General features: G+C 53.9%; 1 protein-coding gene across 1 annotated transcript in view; it reads left to right on the top strand.

Annotated features, from left to right (window-relative positions):
- The window catches only part of ZSWIM5 (zinc finger SWIM-type containing 5), a 101,226-nt gene extending 80,399 nt beyond the window's left edge, over positions 1–20,827 (top strand). Inside the window, exons 4-14 of the mRNA XM_065673481.1 lie at positions 169–319; positions 5,908–6,087; positions 8,446–8,622; positions 10,971–11,117; positions 12,047–12,184; positions 12,643–12,903; positions 13,329–13,464; positions 15,081–15,238; positions 17,236–17,399; positions 17,684–17,765; positions 18,351–20,827. Of these exons, the coding sequence (XP_065529553.1) occupies positions 169–319; positions 5,908–6,087; positions 8,446–8,622; positions 10,971–11,117; positions 12,047–12,184; positions 12,643–12,903; positions 13,329–13,464; positions 15,081–15,238; positions 17,236–17,399; positions 17,684–17,765; positions 18,351–19,213 (2,457 nt within the window). The 3' untranslated portion in view covers positions 19,214–20,827. The remainder of the gene's footprint in view (positions 1–168; positions 320–5,907; positions 6,088–8,445; positions 8,623–10,970; positions 11,118–12,046; positions 12,185–12,642; positions 12,904–13,328; positions 13,465–15,080; positions 15,239–17,235; positions 17,400–17,683; positions 17,766–18,350) is intronic.
- The last annotated feature ends 272 nt before the right edge of the window (positions 20,828–21,099 follow it).

Here is a 21,099-nt window from a genome sequence, read left to right on the forward strand (position 1 = left end):
AGGTCCTTTCCAACCCAAACCATTCTATAATCATACATATACGTATATGTTGACAGTCTGGACCCCCATTCCGAGGGAACCGTGGGTTGCCAGCGAGGTGACGATGTCTTAAACACCTCTAAGGCATCATGGTTTGTCTCACAAAAGACCTTCACTCTTCCTTTCCAGGTCCGGGAGATGCTGCGCATGAGGGACTCCAATGGGGCCAGGATGCTGACGTTGATAACGGAGCAGTTCATGGCTGATCCTCGGCTCTCCCTCTGGAGGCAGCAGGGAACAGGCATAACGGAGAAGTGCCGACAGCTCTGGGATGAGCTGGGTAAGGGTCACCACCTTGCAGAGAGCAGCAGCAGGGTTGCCTGGGCTGCTGGGCCAGCAGACATCATCCCAGAGGCCTTGAGGCTCTTTTTTGGGGGGCAGAGGCCCTGAGAGATGGCGGGAGCTTTCTCTGTCCCCTGCTGGGAAAATACTTGTGGGACAGCTGGATCAGGCTCAAACTACACAGTTCAACATCTTAAACCAGCCCTCTCCTGCAAAGGGGTCAAGGATCATCATCCATGTGTAAAACATGGCTGGTCCCATACTTGCAGCAGCCTGATGCTTGGGTTGCTGCCCTGAAGCCTTGGCAAGGGAGGACACAGGGGCTGGTGAGCTCCAAAGGCTGGATGTAGCCTGGACATGGAAGTGCTATTCCTGGAGGAGGAAAGGCAGGTTTTCAAGTCTCATCCAGTCTAACAGATTTCTGCCTGCGCTGGTGCACGTTTCCAGGGTAAGGGGGTAGGATGGCCGGTGCTGGGCCTGGCTTGAAGGGAAATGCAGTTCTGGGTAGTTCTAGCTAAGCACCTTAGACACTGGCTCAGCTGGCTGACCCTGTGATATCATTAGAATGAAACATTTAGATGACCAGGGCCCAGGGGGGTTGGTTGTGTGGTGGAGTTAACCCAGCAGTTCTGCTAGCTTGGGCTAACACATCTTGTTATGGCTGTGACTTGTGCCATAGTGAATTTGAGCTTCTGTGCTGCCTGCTGGTAGGAGGTGGTGTGTAAGGACAAGGGCTCATGGGTTGGGACCAAAGGGATGCTGTAGAGCTGGAAGAAGTATGAAGGTGGTCCAGGGTCTTGAGCAGCTGAGTCTACAGCTGGGATCCCAGACCCTCCTACCAAGTGCCCAATGAATGCAGACGTAGCTGTGAGACTGGAGAGCCTGGCCAAACAATGCAGACAAGGGCCGGGCAGGGGTGGGATGTCTTGCTTCTGTGTGAAGTTCTCTGGATGGAAATAACCATACCAGCTCTGGAGAGCTCATCTGTGCTTGCTTGCCAAGAAGATATTTCCAGGATTTTGGGACGCTGCAGCTAGATGTTTGGATATGCGAGAATCCTGAAGACATGGCCAAATCCACCAAGCCAGACTTTCCACATGGAAGAAGGCAAACACATTGGTGAAATGTAGATGGATGGGTGTCAGGGCAGGCCTGGACACAAGAAACAGTTTGCCCAGATTATTTGGTCCGGTTTCAAACCCACCGTCCAAGCCGAGAGCCCTCCCTCCCTGCACACAGGAGGCAGGAGTGGTTGGGTTTCAGTCTCAACCATGCAGGGACCACGTTGATGTGCTTGGTTTTGGTTGACAGAGTGGGAGGAGGTGACAGCACGTCCCCGTCAGCAGATGGCAAGGTGGCCAAAGAACGTCAGGGCTCTACCAGGGCTGGATCAGTGTGACAGGAGGTGAAGCGTGGTGCCAGCCAATGCACGTCAGAGCAAGCAGCTCACCTGGCATAGGAAAGGCATGCAGGAAGGTCTGGGCATCTCTGTGCTGAAGAGAAGCCCCTGCAGAGGACACAGTGATGGTCCAAGAAGTGGCTCCAGGGCAGAATGTGCATGGACTATACTCAAAAGTAGGGATTATTCCCACCTCATTATACAGAAGCCTTCTGGATTTAGCCTTGGGCAGCATTTGCTGCAGGTGCAGATCATCCCTCTGAATCATCATTTGGGTTGGAAGGAACCTTCAAAGCTCATCTAGTCCACCCCCCCCCCACAATGAGCAGGAGCAGCTTCAACCAGATCAGGTTGCTCAGAACCACATCCAGCCCGGCCTTGAATGTCCCCAGGGATGGGGCATCCACCAGTGTTTTGCCACCCTCATTGTAAAGTATTTCATCCTTGTCCAGCCTGAATCTCCTCTTTTAGCTTAAACCCATCACTCTCATTGCATCGCAACAGGCTCAGTTAAAAAGTCTCTCCCCATTTTTCCAGTAGGCCCCCTTTAAGTACTGAAAGGCTGCAATAAGCTCTCCCCAGAGTCTTCATTTCTCCAGGCTGAACAACCCCAATTCTCTCTCAGCCTTTCCTCACAGGAGAGGTGCTCCATTCCTCTGATCATTTTCATGGCCTCCTCTGGACCCTCTCCAGCAGATCCATGTCTTTCCTGCACTGAGGGCTCCAGAGCCGGATGCAGGACTCCAGGTGGGGTCTCACCAGAGCAGAGTAGAGGGGCAGAATCACCTCCCTTGACTTGATGGATGCACAGAGCAACCAGACCTGCAGCGAGCTGGGGTGTGCACCAGTAATGGCCATTAGCAATGCAGAGAGATGTCCCAAGCCATCACTGGATGGGTAACAGTAGCTGGGGCACGTGGGGCAGTGAAGGCATGTTGTCCAACCGCCTGTGGGCTGCGGATGCCAAAGCTGCCCGGCGTTGCTGCTGCTGCCAAGGGGAGGGATTAGGGGCCTGTTGCTAGTTGCTGCGGGAAGCCCCGGCACAGCCCGTGTTCCCCTGCCACGTGGAAGAGAAAAATGGGCCTCACAGAAATGATTTTGGGCACGTGTTTAATAATTAATCATCGATTTTAGCAAAGGCTGCATCACAGACTTGCGTGGGATTGGGGGAAGATCAGCCCTAAAGAAGATTGTGGATTTATGCTGGGGAAAATGTAAAGGATTTTGCAGGATTTCAGAGTTTTAGAAGGGTGGGGGGGGGAGGGAAAGGAATTAAATCAATAAAAATGGCATCGTTTGCTTGCGCTTGTGCTGCCAACTGAGCATCTACTGCCCCGTCTGCTGGGGAGCCAGAGGAAAGACCTGCTGGATGGAGAGCTCTGCGGCGTGGGAGCATTTGCCCTGGCGCATTAGTACTTACGATTAAAGCCTAATTACAGAAAATAGACGAAAAACCAGCTGAAGTGCAGCCTGACCTTAATCTGCCCGCAGACGGGTTTATTTATCTCGGCCACTTGTTTACAGTGGGGAATTTCAGCAGATTAAGCCGGGGAGCGACCCTGTGGGAAACAGGAGAGTTTCTTTGATGGTTTGGAAACTCGGGCGCGGGATCGGGAGCGCCTGGCCTCTCCGGAGCTGGCAGCCGGGTCCGCTGGGCTGGGAAGGCTCCGACCTGCTCCCCCCTCTTGTCCCTGCACCCAGCCCCGTCATCAAAAAGCATTTTTGTTTAGAGGCTTAGCTTAATCGTGATCTGCCGCTTTGTTCCGTGCTTAACCTCCTGCCATCGGAAAGTTCAGATGAAGGTTTCGGCAGCATGTGAACAGACACAGCCTGACCCAGCCTGGCGTTCTGGCTCAGGACAGGAGTCGCTTGTGCTGTCAGCTGATGCCACTTGACCATAGGGCTCAGAAAACCCCTCTTTTCCATCTCTCGGATAACAACTGTGGCAGAGACAGATGCAAATCTCTCCTGCCTCCTCATCCCCACCTCCCCGCCACAGCTTCCCCTCGGCAGGAGAGCCCGGGGGCACAGTGTTCTGACAGGCAAGGGATGCCTCAGAGGGCTCCCAAAAATAGGCTGCAAAGTCATGAGGCTTCCGAGGATCATACCTTAGCCGAGCCGTAGGAGCCAACAATCCAGCGGGCGCATCCGATTCCTGCGGGTGGCAGTTTTATGCCCTCAGGGTGGCAGTGAGCAGGCGCCCACTGCTCAGCTGAGGGACAGTACCCACAGCCTCAAGGAAGACTCATTTTCTGGTGCTATGACCTAATCTAGTCAAAGGTGTCGTGTCCATGCAGCCTCTATGGAGCCTGCAGGAGCCTGGAGTGTGACATAGACCTGCACTGGGAAGAATGGGCCCTGAAAGCCCCTAAAGAGATAGGTCTTCTCTTGTGCTTGCATTAATCACTGGTACAGCAGCTCAGAAGTCTCATTCCTCCTTGTTCATCAGAAAGGAGTGGGGTTTCCGTGGGGTTTCCTGGAAGCAGCAGAGCTGAGATGTGGATGGAGCTGGACCATGCAAGGGCTGCTTTGTGTATTTGCTGATCTTCAGTTCCTATGATTGCTTTTCACGTTCCTGGGTGCAATGCTGCTGCCACCATCTGTGTTGTGACACCGCGATGTCTCTTCTGCCAAGCCAAGCCAAGCCATTCCAAGGAGCTGGAGCACAGCCTCTAAGCCTTAATGATTTGAACCAAAGATGTCCACAAATCGCAACCATCAGAGGACCCAGCAGATGCACCCCAAAAGCACCACCAAAGCTCCGCTGTAACCCAGAGGAAGCTGGATGAGGACATCACTGCCTGGTTCTGCCTGTGTCAGAGCTGCGGCCTCGCTCGGAGCTGTTTGGCTCAACTCATGGCTGTGCAGCTGGGAGCTGCCTCACAAAACAGTGAGCGAGGGAGGTGGTTTGGGCACGTGGAGGAATCCCATCGCCAGCAGCAGAGCCATACCGGGTCATGTTGTCCTGCTGCTGGCTGTCATTTTGGGATGGGAACATTGGCTCTGGGAGTGATGGAGAGGTGGGGGAGAGCAGCTGGCTGGGCGGGGAGGAGGAAGACGCTCCAGGTCTCCGCTGGGCCTATGGAGGAGAAGCAGGAGAGGGTGTTTCTGTGGTAGGCTAGGCTGGCCTGTGTGTGTGTGGCAGGCTCCAGCGTGGGCAGAGAGAGGAGCAGCGCAGGCTGCTCAGCCCAGGGGGATCCCTAGGAACATTGCGCAGCTATCCCACCCCCAGGGCAGGCACAAGGGAGGGGACGTGCTGTATGCTGGCAGCCTTGCGGGGAGGGTTGGGCAGAAACGCCATTAGCTAAAGGGCAATTCCTGATTTTGTACTTATTTAGGTTGTCACAGCCCTTTTCAGAGCAGTGGGTGACCCGGGAGAGTCAGCAAGGCTCAGCTCGCAGCACCAGCGTCAGCCCTGTCTTGTGAAAGGATGAGTTGGATCTTGATGACAACAGACGACCTTGGGCCTGGGTTTGCCTGTCACGCAGCAGACAGCATCGTCAGGGCTGTGAGGTCCCATGACAGGGGTGTCAGCATGGGTGTCCTGCTGATGGGCACCTCTGCTTGCGAGGTTGGAGGGCTCACGCCTTGGAGAGCTCTTGCCTGCATGACATCAAGCCAAGTTCCGGGTTCCTCTGCTGTTCCTCTGCAGGCTCTGGGGGTTATTTGGGATTAAAAAAAGGAAAAGGGAAGGAAAAAAAAAAGGAAGAAAATACACCAAATCTCCTTTTTAAATAGTTGAATGCAAATGGCCTGAAGAACAATGGCAGATGAAATAGCATTCGGAGTGGGCTTTAAAGCACTTGGAACGTGGGTAGGATCAAAATCAGGTTAGTCTTTGGAGATAGAGACTCTGCAGCTTGCCAGAGTGTTTTTAAGCATGCTTTGATGTGTAGTTCAAACACTAGATTTGTCCTGGCAGACAGAAGCACTCACAAATCCATACACAGCCGCTCTCTCCTTCCCTCCTCCCCACTGTCCCCCATCTCGGGAGATTATAATTTAGCTTCATTACGGAGGAGTTTTGCTGTATTTAAGAGCTGTGTAAATCCCCCTCCTGGGTCCGTGCATTGTGCTGAAATGAGTTTACGAACACCGACGAAACCTTGCGGGCTCTCGTGGCAGCAGAAGAGCTTTGCCCCGTGGGTTCGGTGGTGGCACCTCCTTGATTCCTTGGCTTTGTTTAGGGGCGCTGTGGGTGTGCGTGGTGTTAAACCCGCACTGCAAGCTGGAAGAGAAGTCCTGCTGGCTCCGGCAGCTGCGCAAGTGGGGCGAGATGGATGTGTGTCCCCTGGAAGACGGCAATTACGGTAACGAGCTTCCCAACATCACCAACGCGCTCACGCAGAGCTCCGGTCACAGCCAAGGTAAGTCCGGGCATGGAGTGGAAATACAGGCAGGAGTTAGGTCCGGGTCACAACTCACCCCAGAGTCAAGAGACCTCAATTCACCTGTGGGGATGTGTCCGGGAGTCATGGGAATACAAAACGTTTCTTGGACATGTTTGGGTCTTTGCTGCATCTTGGTGAAGCTGCCTCTATTTTGAGCATCAAATTAAGAGGCCATTTTAAAGCAGTTTGACTTTGGGGGAGTTTAGGTACCCCTATGGTCTGGTTTGGGTGTGCAGGTCTACAGAAAACCTGCACTGCTTGAGTTGGAGGAGAACTGAGCTTGGAAACCCTGGCTGTAATGTGGGAGTGAAGAGTTGGAGATGATGCACAGCCCCTTTCGCAGCCCTTGAGCCTTGCTTATGGGCTGTGATTCAGGTGGTAGATAAGCCGTTAGCCAGGAATGTTAAATACAGTTCATGTGCAGAGCTCAAAGGAAGCAATGTAGTTATGGGGTTGTTCCTTCGTGCCAAAGTATTTCCTCAACCCCTGACAAAGCATTGGATCCCTTTAAATTTAACCACTTGTCCACTTCACACAACAGGAAGAGGGAAATTAGTTGAAAGTTACTGCTCTTACTGCACCTCCATCTGCTGTGCTGGAATTACTCTCTGGTGTGTTACGTGTGGCGAAAGTGGGAAGGGGAGAGGATGGCAGCCATGCCATGAAGGAAACTTCACTCTCCTGGGTGGGATTAGCCCCACAGCAGGGGTTCAGGAGAGTGCATGCTGCCAACCCCCCCAGCCACAGCCAGGACCGCATGTCCCTGTGTGCCTCCCTGTGCGCATCCTTTGAAAGCAGCTTAAATTAAACCTGGCCTTGCTCCATGTCCTGTGCCAGCCCTGGGAATCCCCCCCTGGTGTTCCCAGCTCCACCAAGGATTCACTGTGGCATTCGGGGCAGGTTGCTGGGGCTGAGCAGGTCACTTTATTTAGACGAGCGGGGAGTTTCCAAACCATGGGCCGAGGACAGCCCTGTGTCCCTATGCTCCTGCATCTCCAAGCAGGGGACTGAGAGCAGGATGGATCCTGGAGGTGTCCCGGGGTTAATGTTTGTGTGCATGCAAATACTGCTGCAGATTGCTGCCAGCCTCTTTTATTGCTGAAGGAGAACAGCTGATTCCTGAGATCCTTCCTGGTAAAGTGAGCAAGCTTGGTTCTCTACATAGCAGCACCTGGTTAATTTCTCTCCACCTTGGGGTGCCTGCAGCATTCAGCCTAATTGTTTGTTGCCATCGTTTCCTTAGTGTGTTTATCCAGCCTCCCTGGATCAGCTTTGAGCAGTGCCTTTTGGTTTTCACTCTTGAATGCTTTTAACTTGGCCTGTCTTGTGGGTTTCAGGACCTAACATTCATCATTGCACCTCCTTTAGGGCTTCCAGTTTTGCAGCCTGCCGGCTGTGTTTGGCCTTCATGATCCGACGTGGCTGGAGCAATAGCAGGATTGCTCCAGACAGGCCTTTTCCTCCTGACAGACCACTTGTCTGATCTGTCTGGACAGTGTGAAATGCTTGTCCAGCATTTGATAGCTTCAAAAACATCAGTGAAGTTAGAGCAGCTCTGCAGAGGAGCAGACATCTGCTGCAGAGCAGCAGTGGGCTTTCAGACGATGCCATCTCCTCCCTTCCAGCCCTCTCACACAGCCCGCAGATGCTGCTAGAAGGTGATGGTTCCCCCCATTGCCAGGAGACAGATGAGACACACTCATGCAGTTCCCTTCATGGCTTCATGGAATCCCAGGCTGGTTTGTGTTGGAAGGGACCTTAAAGCTCACCTGGTTCCAACCCCCTGCCACGGGCAGGGACACCTTCCACTAGAGCAGGTTGCTTAAAGCCCCATCCAACCTGATCTGGGTCGCTGTGGTTCAGTGAAGCTGGGAGACTGTGCTGAAGCAGAAGAGTGATGCAAGGCAGTAGCACTGAGGAAGCCCAGTCCTGACTCTTGGCACTGAGTGTCACAGGGGTGGGAAGGCACTGCCACATTTCAAGGCGTCAGCCTCGTATGTGACTGGGGATTATCATTGGAAAGCAAACAGATGGGCAGTCCTGCCTCTTTTCGCACCTCTCTGATCAAGGCAGCTATTCTAGCAAGTTACTTTGCAGTGCTGTCTAAGCAGACAGCAGTCTCCATCAGATGGGATGGGCAGCAGAGATATCTAAAGGCAATCTGTCACAGTGCAGGAGCCAGAGCCCCTGTGCTCAGCTAGGAGTGTCTGGGGTGGGAGCCCATGGGGCTTTGTTCTCATTGTTGAGGCATTTCTGTGCCCAGGGGGTCATGTCTGGAGGCAGGAACAGGCAGCCCCTGCCCCACCAAGGCACTGATCGCTTTTCTCTTTGCAGACTCGTTGGCCAGACCCAGACGAACCGTGTTCACGCGGGCGATCGAGGGCTGTGACCTGCACTGGCAGGACAGCCACTTGCAGCGCATCATCAGCAGTGACTTCTACGTGTCTCCCTCCTACCAGCGGGAGGGCGAGAGCCTCCTCTTCAACTCCCAGGGGCAGCCGCTGTGGCTGGGTGAGCATCCAAACCTTGCGTGGCCTGGGTGGGTAGATGCTAGTGGAGAAGAGCCACCCAAAGCATCAAAAAAGCTTTGGTACCCTGGCTCTTTGCAAGCTTCTGCATCCTAGATTGAAATTACCTCCCTGGCCCTTAGCCTGAGGATAGGGTGAGCAGAAGAACTTGATGCTTTCCCACACCCCAGCCACAGTCCTTACAGCAAGTCCCACATCTTTACAGTCTGGATTCCCCTTGGGCAGCTTGGACCAGGTTCATCATGTTCTCTTTCATCCTCCCAATATTAGCTGTCCCCGTGCAAGCTCTCACTGTTTCCAGTGCAGCAGGACTGGACAATTAAGTCCTTGAAAGTTGTCTGGAGGGCACAGCTGTATCCTCTGGATTTTTAATTCCCTGCTCTCACTCTGTCTTTAGTCTTCCCTCAAAGGCAATTAGCAGAGAGTACAATTAAGCCTTGTATGAGTTTAAGGCACCCTGGACCAATTAAGCCCAGTACCCTCCTGTGTTGTAGACCTTTAGTCCATGTACCTCAAGCCACACAACTTCTGTACTGCAGAGTCATGACCCTGGGTAGATCTGCAGACCCTCAAGAGCTACATGGCTGGGAAGAGAACAAGTGAGACGAAGGGCTTGTGAGTGCTTGGTGTAGCTGTCAGCCCTCAAACTGACCCCAAAATGGGAAATTCAGGCCCCCCAGATCTCTATAAGGTTGGATGGCTCATCCCTACAGCCCAAGAGGTGAATATATGGGCATGGGGCTACTTAGAACCCATCACTGCACTGTCATCTGCTCCAGCAGCTAGGCTCTGCCATCACCCAGCCAAAAGGGGAGAGGGTATTTTAAGTCATCCAGAGATGTAGTTTCTGCAGCAGCTGGCACTAAGTTGCTAGTAAGGACAGGAGATAAGTTAAAAAGGACACATGCGAAGGCTGCTGGTAGCACCTCTGCCAGGTTAGCTGGAGCAGGAGAGGACACTTCTACTCTGGGAAGAGTTTTGTGTAGCTGCAGGCAGCAGGTTTCCTCCCTGCACAGCCATAGGTAGCAGTGGTAGGTCAGTGCTTCCATGGACTCCATCTAGCAGGGATGTGGAGGCCCCAGCTACCCTGTCCCTAGCATAATCTGGGTTCTGGCAAGCCTTTTGGCCCAGTTGGTTGGTACGTGTTAATTTTCTGATGTATTTGCTGGGATTTTGGGATTTTGGGCTCTGGCTTTCTTGGCCCCCCTTCAGGGACTCGGTGCTGGGAGAGAAGTGTGATTTGTCAGCAACTTCAGTGATGAATTCAGCGAGAAGCTGAATATTCCATCCGCTTAGCAAATGAATAGAGGGAGCAACAAGAAGCTCTTTTACAGATGTGTCTGTTCTGAAACCTCATCCTCGTGTATTTCTTGCGGGTGACCTTTGGGATGTGGAAACCCCATTTGTGGGGGTGGTTGTCTGCATTTCCAGAGCTTTCCGAGTTCTTCCAGGAATAGAAATTATCCCTTTACCATAATTTTAGATCTTCATGTTTGCCTTCCCCCGCTCCCTAACCCCCACCCTTGCTAGGACGTTTTGCAAGAAAATGGGATTTTCACTGCTTGTTATGCAGCATGTCATGTCATCTGCTCCTGCTAATTTCTCACTCAGTCATAATCCTCCTCACAGTTGCTTGATCTTTCAGGTGAGCAGTGAGCAGCGGGAGCAGATGAATTCCTAAGCAATTTGAGTCTTGGGGGGTGGTTCATGCAACTGTTCCTAATAATAAAACACCAGGTAGGAGGGCTGCAGAGGAGACGGGGTGTCTGCAGGGCGTGCTTCAGGGAGGTGTTAAGGAAGCAGTTCAAGACATCACCTCCAATCTGCCAGTGCCCCCAGCGCAGGGCTGGATGCACAGCCGTCACCTCTGCCCTGAGAGCTGGGAGAGGTGTTGGGTGAGAAGCCAGGAAGTGTTTGGGTGCAGAGCAGTGAGAGAAATCACCATAAGCCATGTGGATTTTAGGAGAAACGAACGGCAGGGTTGTCACAACCTGGGTTCGGAGCCGTCGTATTGCAGCAATAGTGTGTTGGAAATGCTTCCATTAGATAAGACTCGTGGAGGTGGGGATTTAGGCACTGACGTAGCTGCTGTGGGTTGAACGTGGTAGGAGTCCTGTTAGTATTCCTGGTAGGTATCCCTGCCAGGAGGAAGGAGAAAGGGATGAATTCAAGACAAGGAGCAGGAGTTTAGCAGGGGCTTGGGGAAGATCAGAAGAAGAAAATGCCCTGAAGCCCGATGCTGTCAGGTTTTCGCCCCTAATCAGTACCATCCTGTGAATTTCTGTGCTCTTGTGGCTCAGCCTTGCCCCTGTGTTTGTCCTTGCCTTGCAGAACACGTCCCGACTGCCTGCGCTCGGGTGGATGCCCTGCGCTCCCATGGCTATCCCAGAGAAGCTCTCCGACTAACTGTTGCCATAATCAACACCCTGCGACTGCAGCAGCAAAGGCAGCTGGAGATATATAAGCACCAGAAGAAAGGTATGAGTGGAGCTATGGGAGAAGTGTCTCACGAGGTCTGGCTGGAGTGTCTCAGCTGGTTGAAAATGTCTTCTCCACCTCAGAGAGAAGTGCTGCCCCATCCAGAGCAGCAGAGGTTGATGCTGGGCACTGCTGTGTGGCATTACTCACACCCTAGAAAGGCAAACTGATGCATCTGGTTGCTTGAGCTAAACTGTGTTGGTACCCACATGCTAAGGACAGAGGGGCCCATGTGCTGCCTTTAGGCTGCTGGAGTAGGCATATTCATGTTCCCACTGTCGCTGTGACTTGTCGCCTATAAGGATTGCACAGGCAAGTGATGCCTGCATTAAAGAGGAGCTGCTTGTCTGCAGAGCTGCAGTAACTGGCTGCGTGTGCTACCTCCACCTCGCATTTGCTGAATAAATTGTTCCAGGAGGCAAGCCCAGTGTTCCTCCTGTTGCAATTGCAGTTGGCAGGGAGCTGGGGTCAGTTACTGCAGTGCTGCTGGTGATCAGTGACTCCTGAACCTTGCCAGCTTGAGATCGTCAAAAGATTGAGCCTTCGAGACTCACTGGGAGTCCTTGTCATCTCCAGAGAGATTTCTGCTTGTGTTTCCAAAACATTCAGGCTACCATTGCAAAGGAGTCCATAAGTCTGACTTTATAAACTCCCCTTATGTCCTCCCGGAACAGAGAGCGAGCCATTGCACCTTAAGGGGACTTAGGAGCATGTTTTATTGTTGGGTGCCTGCTCCTTCTGATGTCTGGCCGTGTGCATGGTGGCTGCTCCTTGCCCTTGTGAACAACCATGCCAGAGTTGGCCCTGGAGGTCCCTGAGTCCAGGCTATGGGGTAAGGAAAGGCGGCTCTGGTCTCAGAGACTCCTGTGGGTGCAGAATCTGTCTTTAAATTCCTCACTCTTACAGTCTTTCTGTTCCATGTTTTGCAGAGCTGCTGCAGCGAGGAGCCACAACCATCACTAACTTGGAGGGCTGGGTAGGCCACCCTCTGAACCCCATCGGCTGCCTCTTTCTCACCCTGACCGAAGCTTGTAGATTAGAAGAGGAAAACTGCCTTGAAATTTCAGGTACTGAGCGCTCCTCCTGGCTCCTTCCTGGTGGCTGCTGCTGAACTGAGCCTGGGGGGCAGACCCTGGGGCAGGACTGGGGCTCAGGGCTCCTGGGCTCTGAGCCTCCCCTCTCTGTGCCTTTGCAGGAGCAGTGAGGACAAGAGCTGCAGTGCAGAGAGCAGGAGTTAGTGGCCCTGAGGGTTTGCAGCCAAAGCAGAGCAGGAGAGCAGCTTAGCAGAGCTGGCCCAAGGCATGCTGGCCCATGGGAAGGCTCTGGTGTCAGATCCTGTTGCACATCTCAGGTCTTCTGCATCTCCTAGTGAGAGCAGGAAGGAGGGTGAAGCCCACGTCTCCCACAGGGAGCTTTTATCCATCGTGGATGACTGAAGGCAGGCAGCAGAGAGGTGTGGGTCTTTGCTTCTGAAGTTGAGAGGTTTTTCTCTCTAACCCTGCTGCATCTCTTTCCCCTCTTCCAGATGCCGGGGACTCCAAACCGCCAGTGTATCAACATGTGCCCGTTGCGACCAGCAGCCAAGACAGTGGCGAGTCCTACCTGTCCCTGGCCTTAGAGGTGGCCCTGATGGGCATGGGTCAGCAGAGAGTGATGCCTGAAGGTCTCTACGCGCAGGACAAGGTGTGCCGCAATGAGGAGCAGATCATTGCCCGGCTGCAGGACCTGGAGCTGGACCCGGTGCTGGTGCAGACCCTGCGGAAGCAGTGCATCTTGCTGCTGGAAGGTGGGGGCTTGGTCCATCCAAATGGCTTCTGTGTCTTAACTGAGTATTGGTAACACCTCCAGGGTGCCCTTTCCAAGGTTTATACGTGGCTGACCCCATCCTGGCTTCTGTAGGTGAGGCGCTAAGTCTGTAGGATGGTTGCTCTGCCCCATCGTCTGGCAAAGCAAGGGTTTGCTGACATCCCTGGAGTGAGACCACCTCAGAGGCACTATGGAGAAGGGTGCTAAGCATGGGGCCTTGGTTTCTGCGGGATTTTGAGCTGAAAAGGTCTTTAGAAAAGGAAGGAGCAGCTCTTTGCCCTGGATCCAACTTGAGTAACGCACCAAGGAGCTGCTGAGCAGATCCTCAAAGCTTTGGAATGGTGCAAACCCCAGACGCAGATCCTGCTGTGCTAGTTATGGCTGATGGGCTCTGCTTCTGCCTAGGTGGTCCCTTCAGCGGCTTGGGAGAAGTCATCCACCGTGAGAGCGTCCCCATGCACACCTTTGCCAAATACCTGTTCTCTGCCCTGCTGCCCCACGATGCAGACCTGGCGTACAAGCTGGCTTTGCGGGCCATGAGGTTGGTGCATGTTTGATTCTGTCTCTGCCCCCCTTTTTGCCTCTCTCCTATGCTCTGATGGGAATCCAGGATGCTTTGCAACTGTAGAGCAGGGATGGAGTAGAGGAAGGCTTGGGGCTTGCCATCCTTGGGATTTTGAGTGTATAGGTCCACCTGGGCACAGCAGCAGTGCAGAGAGACTCCTGCTCTGCATTTGGGTGACTCCTGGTTTGCAAGCCCAATCCATAGGGATTTGCATGGGTCGCTGGTCCAGCTCTCTGCCCAACCTCTCGCCCCAGGCTGCTCCATCCTCTGCTGGAGCAGGTCCCAGGCACACAGGCTGTTATCCCAGGACAGACAGGCAGATGATTTGCCCCTGGCTCCAGGATGTCACAGAGGCAGGCACAGAGCACAGTCACACTCTCTTCTCCATTAAAGCCCAGCTTCATCTCTGGGCCTGGGGACACAGCCAATGCCAAGCGCTGCCCCACATGCCTCTCTGGCGTGTGACACACCTCAGACATCAGCCTGTGGACTGCAGTGTTTTGGCAGGGGCTGGATGGGTCTAGAACAGGCTGGAACGTCCCAAATGAATCAATGCTTTTGAAGGACCATCAACCCCAGAGCAGCCCTCTCCCTCCGACACCATTAAAAGTTCCAGCTCAGAGCATCATCTTTCTTGTGACATTTCCCTGGCAAAATGGGCCATCTCTCCCCAAGACTTAGGGAAAATTGGAAATGCCCTTGTCCTGGGAAGAGCTGCTCAGGAGGACAGCCAGACCTAACAAGTAGCCAAGGGCCTCTGCTGTGTCTGGGGCCATCAAACAGGAGTAGGACCGAGCGTCCATGGGGTGCACATTGTTCCCTTGTCATCTGTTAGAGCCTGTCCCCTGCTCACAGCCAGGACTCTCTATGTCGGGGTGTCTCTGACCTGGGCTGGGAAGGTTGGGCTTCTGCTGCCCCATGGGTGCCCCAAGCCTGCAATCAAGGACAGCAGAGGTGGCTGGATGCTCTCTATGTCCAAGGGAACAAATGTCCTCCTGCACACCTTGGCTGGCCATCAAGTTAGTGACACCAGCACCAATTCAGGGGTTTAAGAGCCGACATGGTTTTGTCACCATGGCCGGCAGTGTGAGACTCCTGCTCCCCTTCCTTAGACTTCCTTCTCCCCTGGGTTTTCCAGGCTTTTGGATATCCCCTGCAAGAGCAGGTAACCTAACCCATCTGCAGAGGCCCTGGGGGAATCTGCTGCTGCTTCTGATCATAACCGGGCATTTTAAGAAGAACCAGATGATAAAGGCAGGGGCTCTGCCGGGCACTCTGACATGAAAGGAGCGGGGAGGGAGGAGGGAATTTGCTTTCTGGTTGTTTTTTTTTTAAGGCTTGTGCTTTTCCTTACAAGTTTATAAATCACTTCACGGATCATTCTCTTCCTTTCAAGTCAGCCCGAGATTGATCCCTCTGCCCATGTGTTGAGCATGCAGCCTCGGGAGCTCCACACATGCACAGCAGCAGGATGCTTTCAAAGGCGTTGCTGCAGGCAGGCCCTGCCTCACCTCACCAGCTTCTTGGGGAGAAGGGGGTGATGCTGGGGCTGAGCTGGGGTCTGATGTTGCCTTCTCCTGTTTGCCCTTCAGGTTGCCCGTGCTGGAGACCACAGCCCCATCTGGCGATGTGACTCACCCCCATCACTTGGTCTCGGTGGTCCCCAGCAGATACCCACGCTGGTTCACCCTGGGACACCTGGAGTCGCAGCAGTGCGAGCTGGCCTCCACCATGCTCACGGCAGCCAAAGGTTGGTGGGGACCTCGAATCTGAACATGAACCTGGGATAGGGGTGATGGGACAACGCTGCACAAGGGCATCGAAGGGATTTTCCTGGAGAGAAGAGGGAGCTCCTGCTTCTGATCCCTCCAGTACTTGCAGAGTCCAGCTCAGTGCCCCTGGCACCGTCCCACGTAGAGCACAGTAAGCTGGCCTCGGAGCAGCCCACCAGAGTCTGGGATCCCCAGAAAGGGCCCCAAGGCTCATATTCTGGCAGGGTAGGACAGGAGGCTCTGCGGAGATGTAGGCAACCCTGCAGGGATGCCAACCCCAGTGCTGCGGATCCTGGGTTCTGTCCCTGGGTGGTGCTGGACCATGCCTGTCCTACAGCATGGTCAGCTGCCAGGTCAGCTAGTCCTGCCAGCCATGTTGTAGGTTCATGCCATGGTTTAGTTTGAAGCTGCTTATCCTTTTATCTCTGCTTTGTCTCTTTCTACCCTGTAGTAATGATCTTACACATATTGTAAGAGGGAGAATACCTCCCTGTGCACCAAACCATGTGTAGCTTTCGGCAGGGCTGGAGATGGGGACAGCTGTGCTGGGTGGGACACCTTGGTCCCAGGCATGAGGGACTCGTAAAACACCTCCTCACTGGTCTCTCAGGCCTCTTTGGTCACTGCCCAGGCACAATGATGAAGGCAAGCACAGGCTTTTCATTAAACATCCAGCCTCACTGCCTTAGCATCTTCTTCCTCTTTGCTGCTTTCCCAGGGCTGATGTCCTGATGGAGAGCTTGGTTATCCTTTAGTTTCTTCTCCCTTCCAGTGCCTAATGGGAAATGAGGTTTTTATGCCAGGGGTGTAGGGCTGTTGGATTGCATCTGTTTTTCACACCATCCCCTTCTCTAGGTGTCCCCCACCACAGCATGTCCCTGTGTCCTCAAGGCCTCTCTTGCCTATGCCCCTGCAAGCTTTTTTAGGGAGGCAAGTGGCTGCTGTGGGTGGCAGGAGATATCTTTAGCTGTTTGTCACCCAAGATGTCTCTGTGTACCCAGGTGCAGCCCTGGGTCCTTCACACTGTTGTGTGTTACTTGGTTTTCTTTGTGTAAGGTTCATCTGCTCAATTTAGAACTATGAGAGTAGAAACATGAACCTGGAACAAAGCAGAGAGACCTAATATGACCTGTTGGTATCTCTGGTCTGCGGCCATGCCAAAGGTCCCTTTCCGCACTCTGTGTCCCACAGGGTCTGACAGGAGTATTTCCCAGGCCAGATACAGCATCATGATACAAATATGCCTTGATGGGTCCCTCTTCCAAGATCCTGCCCATTTCCCAATGCCATCACATATCCTTGTAGCACCCATGGCTTCCAGTGAGAGGAGACCCACAGCATCACTGGGTGTTGTGCCAGGAACCCCCTTCTTTGGGGTTATCTCAGCCTCTCAGTTGTGAGAGCTGTGTGTCTGACCTGGGACATCCAGGACCAAGCCACAGTGTACCTGGGTGGCCCTGGCCCAGCCTCTGCTAGCTTTGCAGAGGGAAGGGACTTCCTGATGAAGACAGTGTGTGTACAGGAAGCAGCTTTTCTTCTTCTTTTTACTGTTTCTAAATGAAGAATGACCTTTCTGCAGCCATTCAGCACTGGGCATCTCCCCAAACCCCTCCTCTGTTGGGAAGAGTCTGCTTTACAGCTGTCAAACTTGAACCCAGGGTAGAACATCCAGGTGCCGGGAAATGCCTGCTAATGCTCCAGGATGTGTCTGGGATCACTCAGGCTTGTTTGTTCTCTCTGTGAGAGGATGTTCTTGAGCCGGGATGGGTGCTGTAGGATGTGTCACCTCCCGGGGAGGACACTTCATTTTGCTGTTGGACTGCAGGGCCTGATCCAGCATCCCTGTGCATCCCTCCGCATGGGTGTCCAGAGGGGCTGAAGGGGTTGTTTAACCACTCGGTGCAGGCAGGAGATGGGCCTTCAGGGGAAGCTGGGGGGAGGCTGAGCCCATCTGATTGTTCTTGCCTGCACCCAGGGGACATGCTGCGCCTACGCACGGTGCTGGAGGCCATCCAGAAGAACATCCACTCCTCCTCCTTGATCTTCAAGCTGGCTCAGGATGCGTTCAAGATCGCCACGCCAGCCGACAGCAACTCGGACACAACGCTGCTCAACGTGGCGCTGGAGCTGGGACTCCAGGTATGGCGTGGCACTGGGAATGCTGGTGGCCCTTCTGCCCCATGTGCTTTGGCAGTGGCACTGGTGATGGTCTTCCACCAAGCAGGGTGTCCCCTGTGGAAGGAGTAAATCCTTCCCTGAGCAGGGGAGCTCAGCCCTGGGAGGCCTCTGTGCCTGATGCAGTTTGGGTGGAGGCGAGGCAGCACTGGGGAGCCGGTAGCCAGGAGGGACAGAGGGATCTGTGGGGAGCACCACTGTGCTGGGTGCCCTATGGGGCAGCCAGTCACCCCGAATTCGCCTTGCAGGTGATGCGCATGACCCTGTCCACCCTCAACTGGCGGCGGCGGGAGATGGTGAGGTGGCTGGTGACGTGCGCTACCGAAGTGGGTGAGTGCCTTGCTGTGCTAGGGGAACCCAGCCTGCATGCGATGGGAGGGACCCTAGGGTCATTCATAGCCCTGCGCATCTGAGCTCTTCTGGGCCTCCCATTTATAGAATCACAGGACAGTTTGGGTTGGTAGGGACCTTAAAGCTCATCCAGTTCCAACCCCCTGCCATGGGCAGGGACACCTTCCACTAGAGCAGGTTGCTCCAAGCCCCTGTGTCCAACCTGGCCTTGAGCACTGCCAGGGATGGGGCAGCCACAGCTTCTGGGCACCCTGTGCCAGTGCCTCAGCACCCTGTGGATGCACCTCAGAGCTGGCAGGGATAGGGCTACAGCAGTGGCCAAGTATGGGTCTGGGACAGGTCCCCTGGACCTGGGTCAGGCCAGCGGTGTTTGCTGTGCCCTGCAGCATGGCAGTGAACGGTAACCTCTGCCTGTCCCCTTCTGCCCTGTTCCTGCTGGATCAGAGGCAGCAGCTCAGCACTGCCACAAGCTGGCTTTGCTATGGCTTTTGTCCTGGGACTTGGAGGAGCTCTGTGATCGGAGCCAGGCTCCAGGGCTGTGCCGTGACCCGTGTTTTCTTGCAGGGGTGAGGGCCCTGGTGAGCATCCTGCAGAGCTGGTACTCGCTGTTCACTCCCACGGAAGCCACCAGCATTGTGGCGGCCACAGTGATGTCCCACAACACCATCCTGCGCCTGAGCCTGGACTACCCGCAGCGGGAAGAGCTGGCCAGCTGCGCCCGCACCCTGGCCCTGCAGTGTGCCATGAAGGACCCCCAGAACTGCGCCCTGTCCGCCCTGACCCTCTGCGAGAAGGACCACATCGCCTTCGAGACCGCCTACCAGATCGTCATTGACGCTGCCTCCACCGGCATGACCTACACCCAGCTCTTCACCATCGCCCGCTACATGGAGCACCGGGGCTACCCGCTCCGGGCGTTCAAACTGGCCTCGTTGGCCATGACACATCTCAACCTGGCCTACAACCAGGACACGCACCCAGCCATCAACGACGTGCTCTGGGCCTGCGCCTTGAGCCACTCTCTAGGCAAAAACGAGCTGGCGGCCATCATCCCACTGGTGGTGAAGAGCGTGCACTGTGCCACGGTGCTCTCGGACATCCTTCGCCGCTGCACCATGACGGCCCCAGGGCTGGCCGGCATTCCCGGCCGCAGGAACTCGGGAAAGCTGATGTCCACCGACAAAGCCCCGCTGCGGCAGCTGCTGGACGCCACGATAAGCGCCTACATCAACACCACTCACTCTCGGCTCACCCACATCAGCCCACGGCACTACGGGGAGTTCATCGAGTTCCTCAGCAAGGCCAGGGAGACCTTCCTCCTGGCGCAGGACGGGCACATACAGTTTGCCCAGTTCATTGACAATCTCAAACAAATCTATAAAGGCAAGAAAAAACTGATGCTGCTGGTGCGGGAGCGGTTTGGGTGAGCCCTGGCCCCTGCCGAGCTCACTGGCAGGGTCCGGCCGCAGCAAGGGGACTCGGGAGAGAAGAAGGAAGGAAAGCAGAGATCACCTTCCCCCCATCGGCAGAGGCTGCTCTGTTCTGGTCTTTTTGTTTCTTTATTTTTTTGTTTGTTTGTTTGTTTTCTTTTGTTTGTTTTCTGTTTTTAATTTGATTTCCTTTCTTGGATTTAACCATTTCACACGCTGAGAGGATCCAGAGATTCCTTGGGCACAAACCAAAAGGCAACCACGGGGAAAAAGGATGGTTCACTCAGCCCCCTGCCCTCCCTTGCCAATACCAAAAGCTAACCTGGAAATCTAATACCTCTTTCCTGAAGGAAGCGGTCGCTGGAGGGATCTGAAGGTTGCAAAGTGCAGAAATCGTTAAATTTACATGGGGAATTCAAAATAAATAGGAAAAGAGAAAAAAATAAAGAAGAGCGAGCAAAGAAACCTGCGACACTAGAACCTCATGCGTCACCAAAAGCGATGGCTTTGCAGAGCGCTTCTCCCGCCCGCCCGAGACATGCAAACTCCTCTATTTGTGAAGATACTTCAATAAAACAAGTTAAAGTAACTGTTCTCAGGGATTGCTTACTAAAAGTAACACAAAAAAGAAAAAAAAAAAGCATTTATGATACTGTAAATACTATAGTATATGTGTCAATTATTAAATTGTAAAGTTATAATTATTTATAATTCTGTCTTTTATTTGGGGGATACTTGAAATTGTCATGGGCTGGGGCGATTATTTTTATTATTGCTATTATTATTATTGTTATTATTATTATTATAACTATTATTTAAAAAACCACACAAAACAAAAACCACAGACAAAAAGAGGAGGAGGCACGCGAACGTTTCTCAGGTCCCCACGGCATCGTCGGGAGCGAGAAGGATGTGGGGGGAGGCGAATGTCGACTCACAGCCCTGGGATGGACGGATGGACAGATGGATGGACAGAAGGAAGGAGGAGCAGCAGCCCAGCGCTTGAGGACAGCGAAGGAAGGGGCTCGGGGGACGCTCGCTCGGACACACATGGATGCTGGGGATGGAGGACACGAGCACATCACCTTGCACACACCGTCTCCCACGGGCGCAGGGGTGCGAGGTGCTTGGCCAGGCAGGTGGGCACCAGGGCTGCTGGCTCCTGGGGAAGGGAGCAGGGGCAAGCACTGTCTGGCTTCCCAGCTTCATGGTGCAGCCAATGCTTGGTCCTTCCTGGCTTCGCCCCGTGCCAGGGGCAGACTTTCCAATCCTGGGCTGGCAGCTCTTTGGTTTTGGTTCATTTCTTTGCCAGCGGGTCGGGAGGGCTGGGGGGGCCAGGGCCGGTCTGGATGGTGACTTGTAGTTAGAGAACGTGGGCTAGATATCTGCTGTCTGGTTTGACTTTTACTTTTTTGGCAAGTGACTTGTGTCCGCGCTCCGGCCAGGAAACCAATTGTACTCGGTCTGTGTCGCCACCAAACTAGCGGTCTTCAACCAGTCTGTTTCTCTCTTTTTTTCCTCCTTTCTTTTCTTTTACTTTTTTGTTTTGCGTGCGTGTATGTGTGTGTGCGACCTTCATCTGATGTTTAATAATAAAAGGGATGAACGTTACTGCCTGTATCTCTACTGCCTTTCTCTGAAGTTGGAGGGGTCACCACGCTTGCTGGGTGGCTGGGTGCCAGCAGGTCCCTGTCCAGCTTGGGACACTGCCCCATCCATGCCAGCTAGAGCAGTGTTGGTGCCCACATCTTGATCCGTTCTACAGACAGCCTGGACCACAGTGAGTGTGCGGCGGTGTGGGATGGGGTGGCATGGAATCATAGCTCAGGGTTCTTGGGTGCTGGCAGCAGGGTTGCTGCTTCCCGCAGGGTTTGCTGAGCCCC

This window comes from Lathamus discolor, chromosome 3 (genome assembly GCF_037157495.1).
Source record: "Lathamus discolor isolate bLatDis1 chromosome 3, bLatDis1.hap1, whole genome shotgun sequence".
Taxonomy (NCBI): Eukaryota; Metazoa; Chordata; class Aves; order Psittaciformes; family Psittacidae; genus Lathamus; species Lathamus discolor.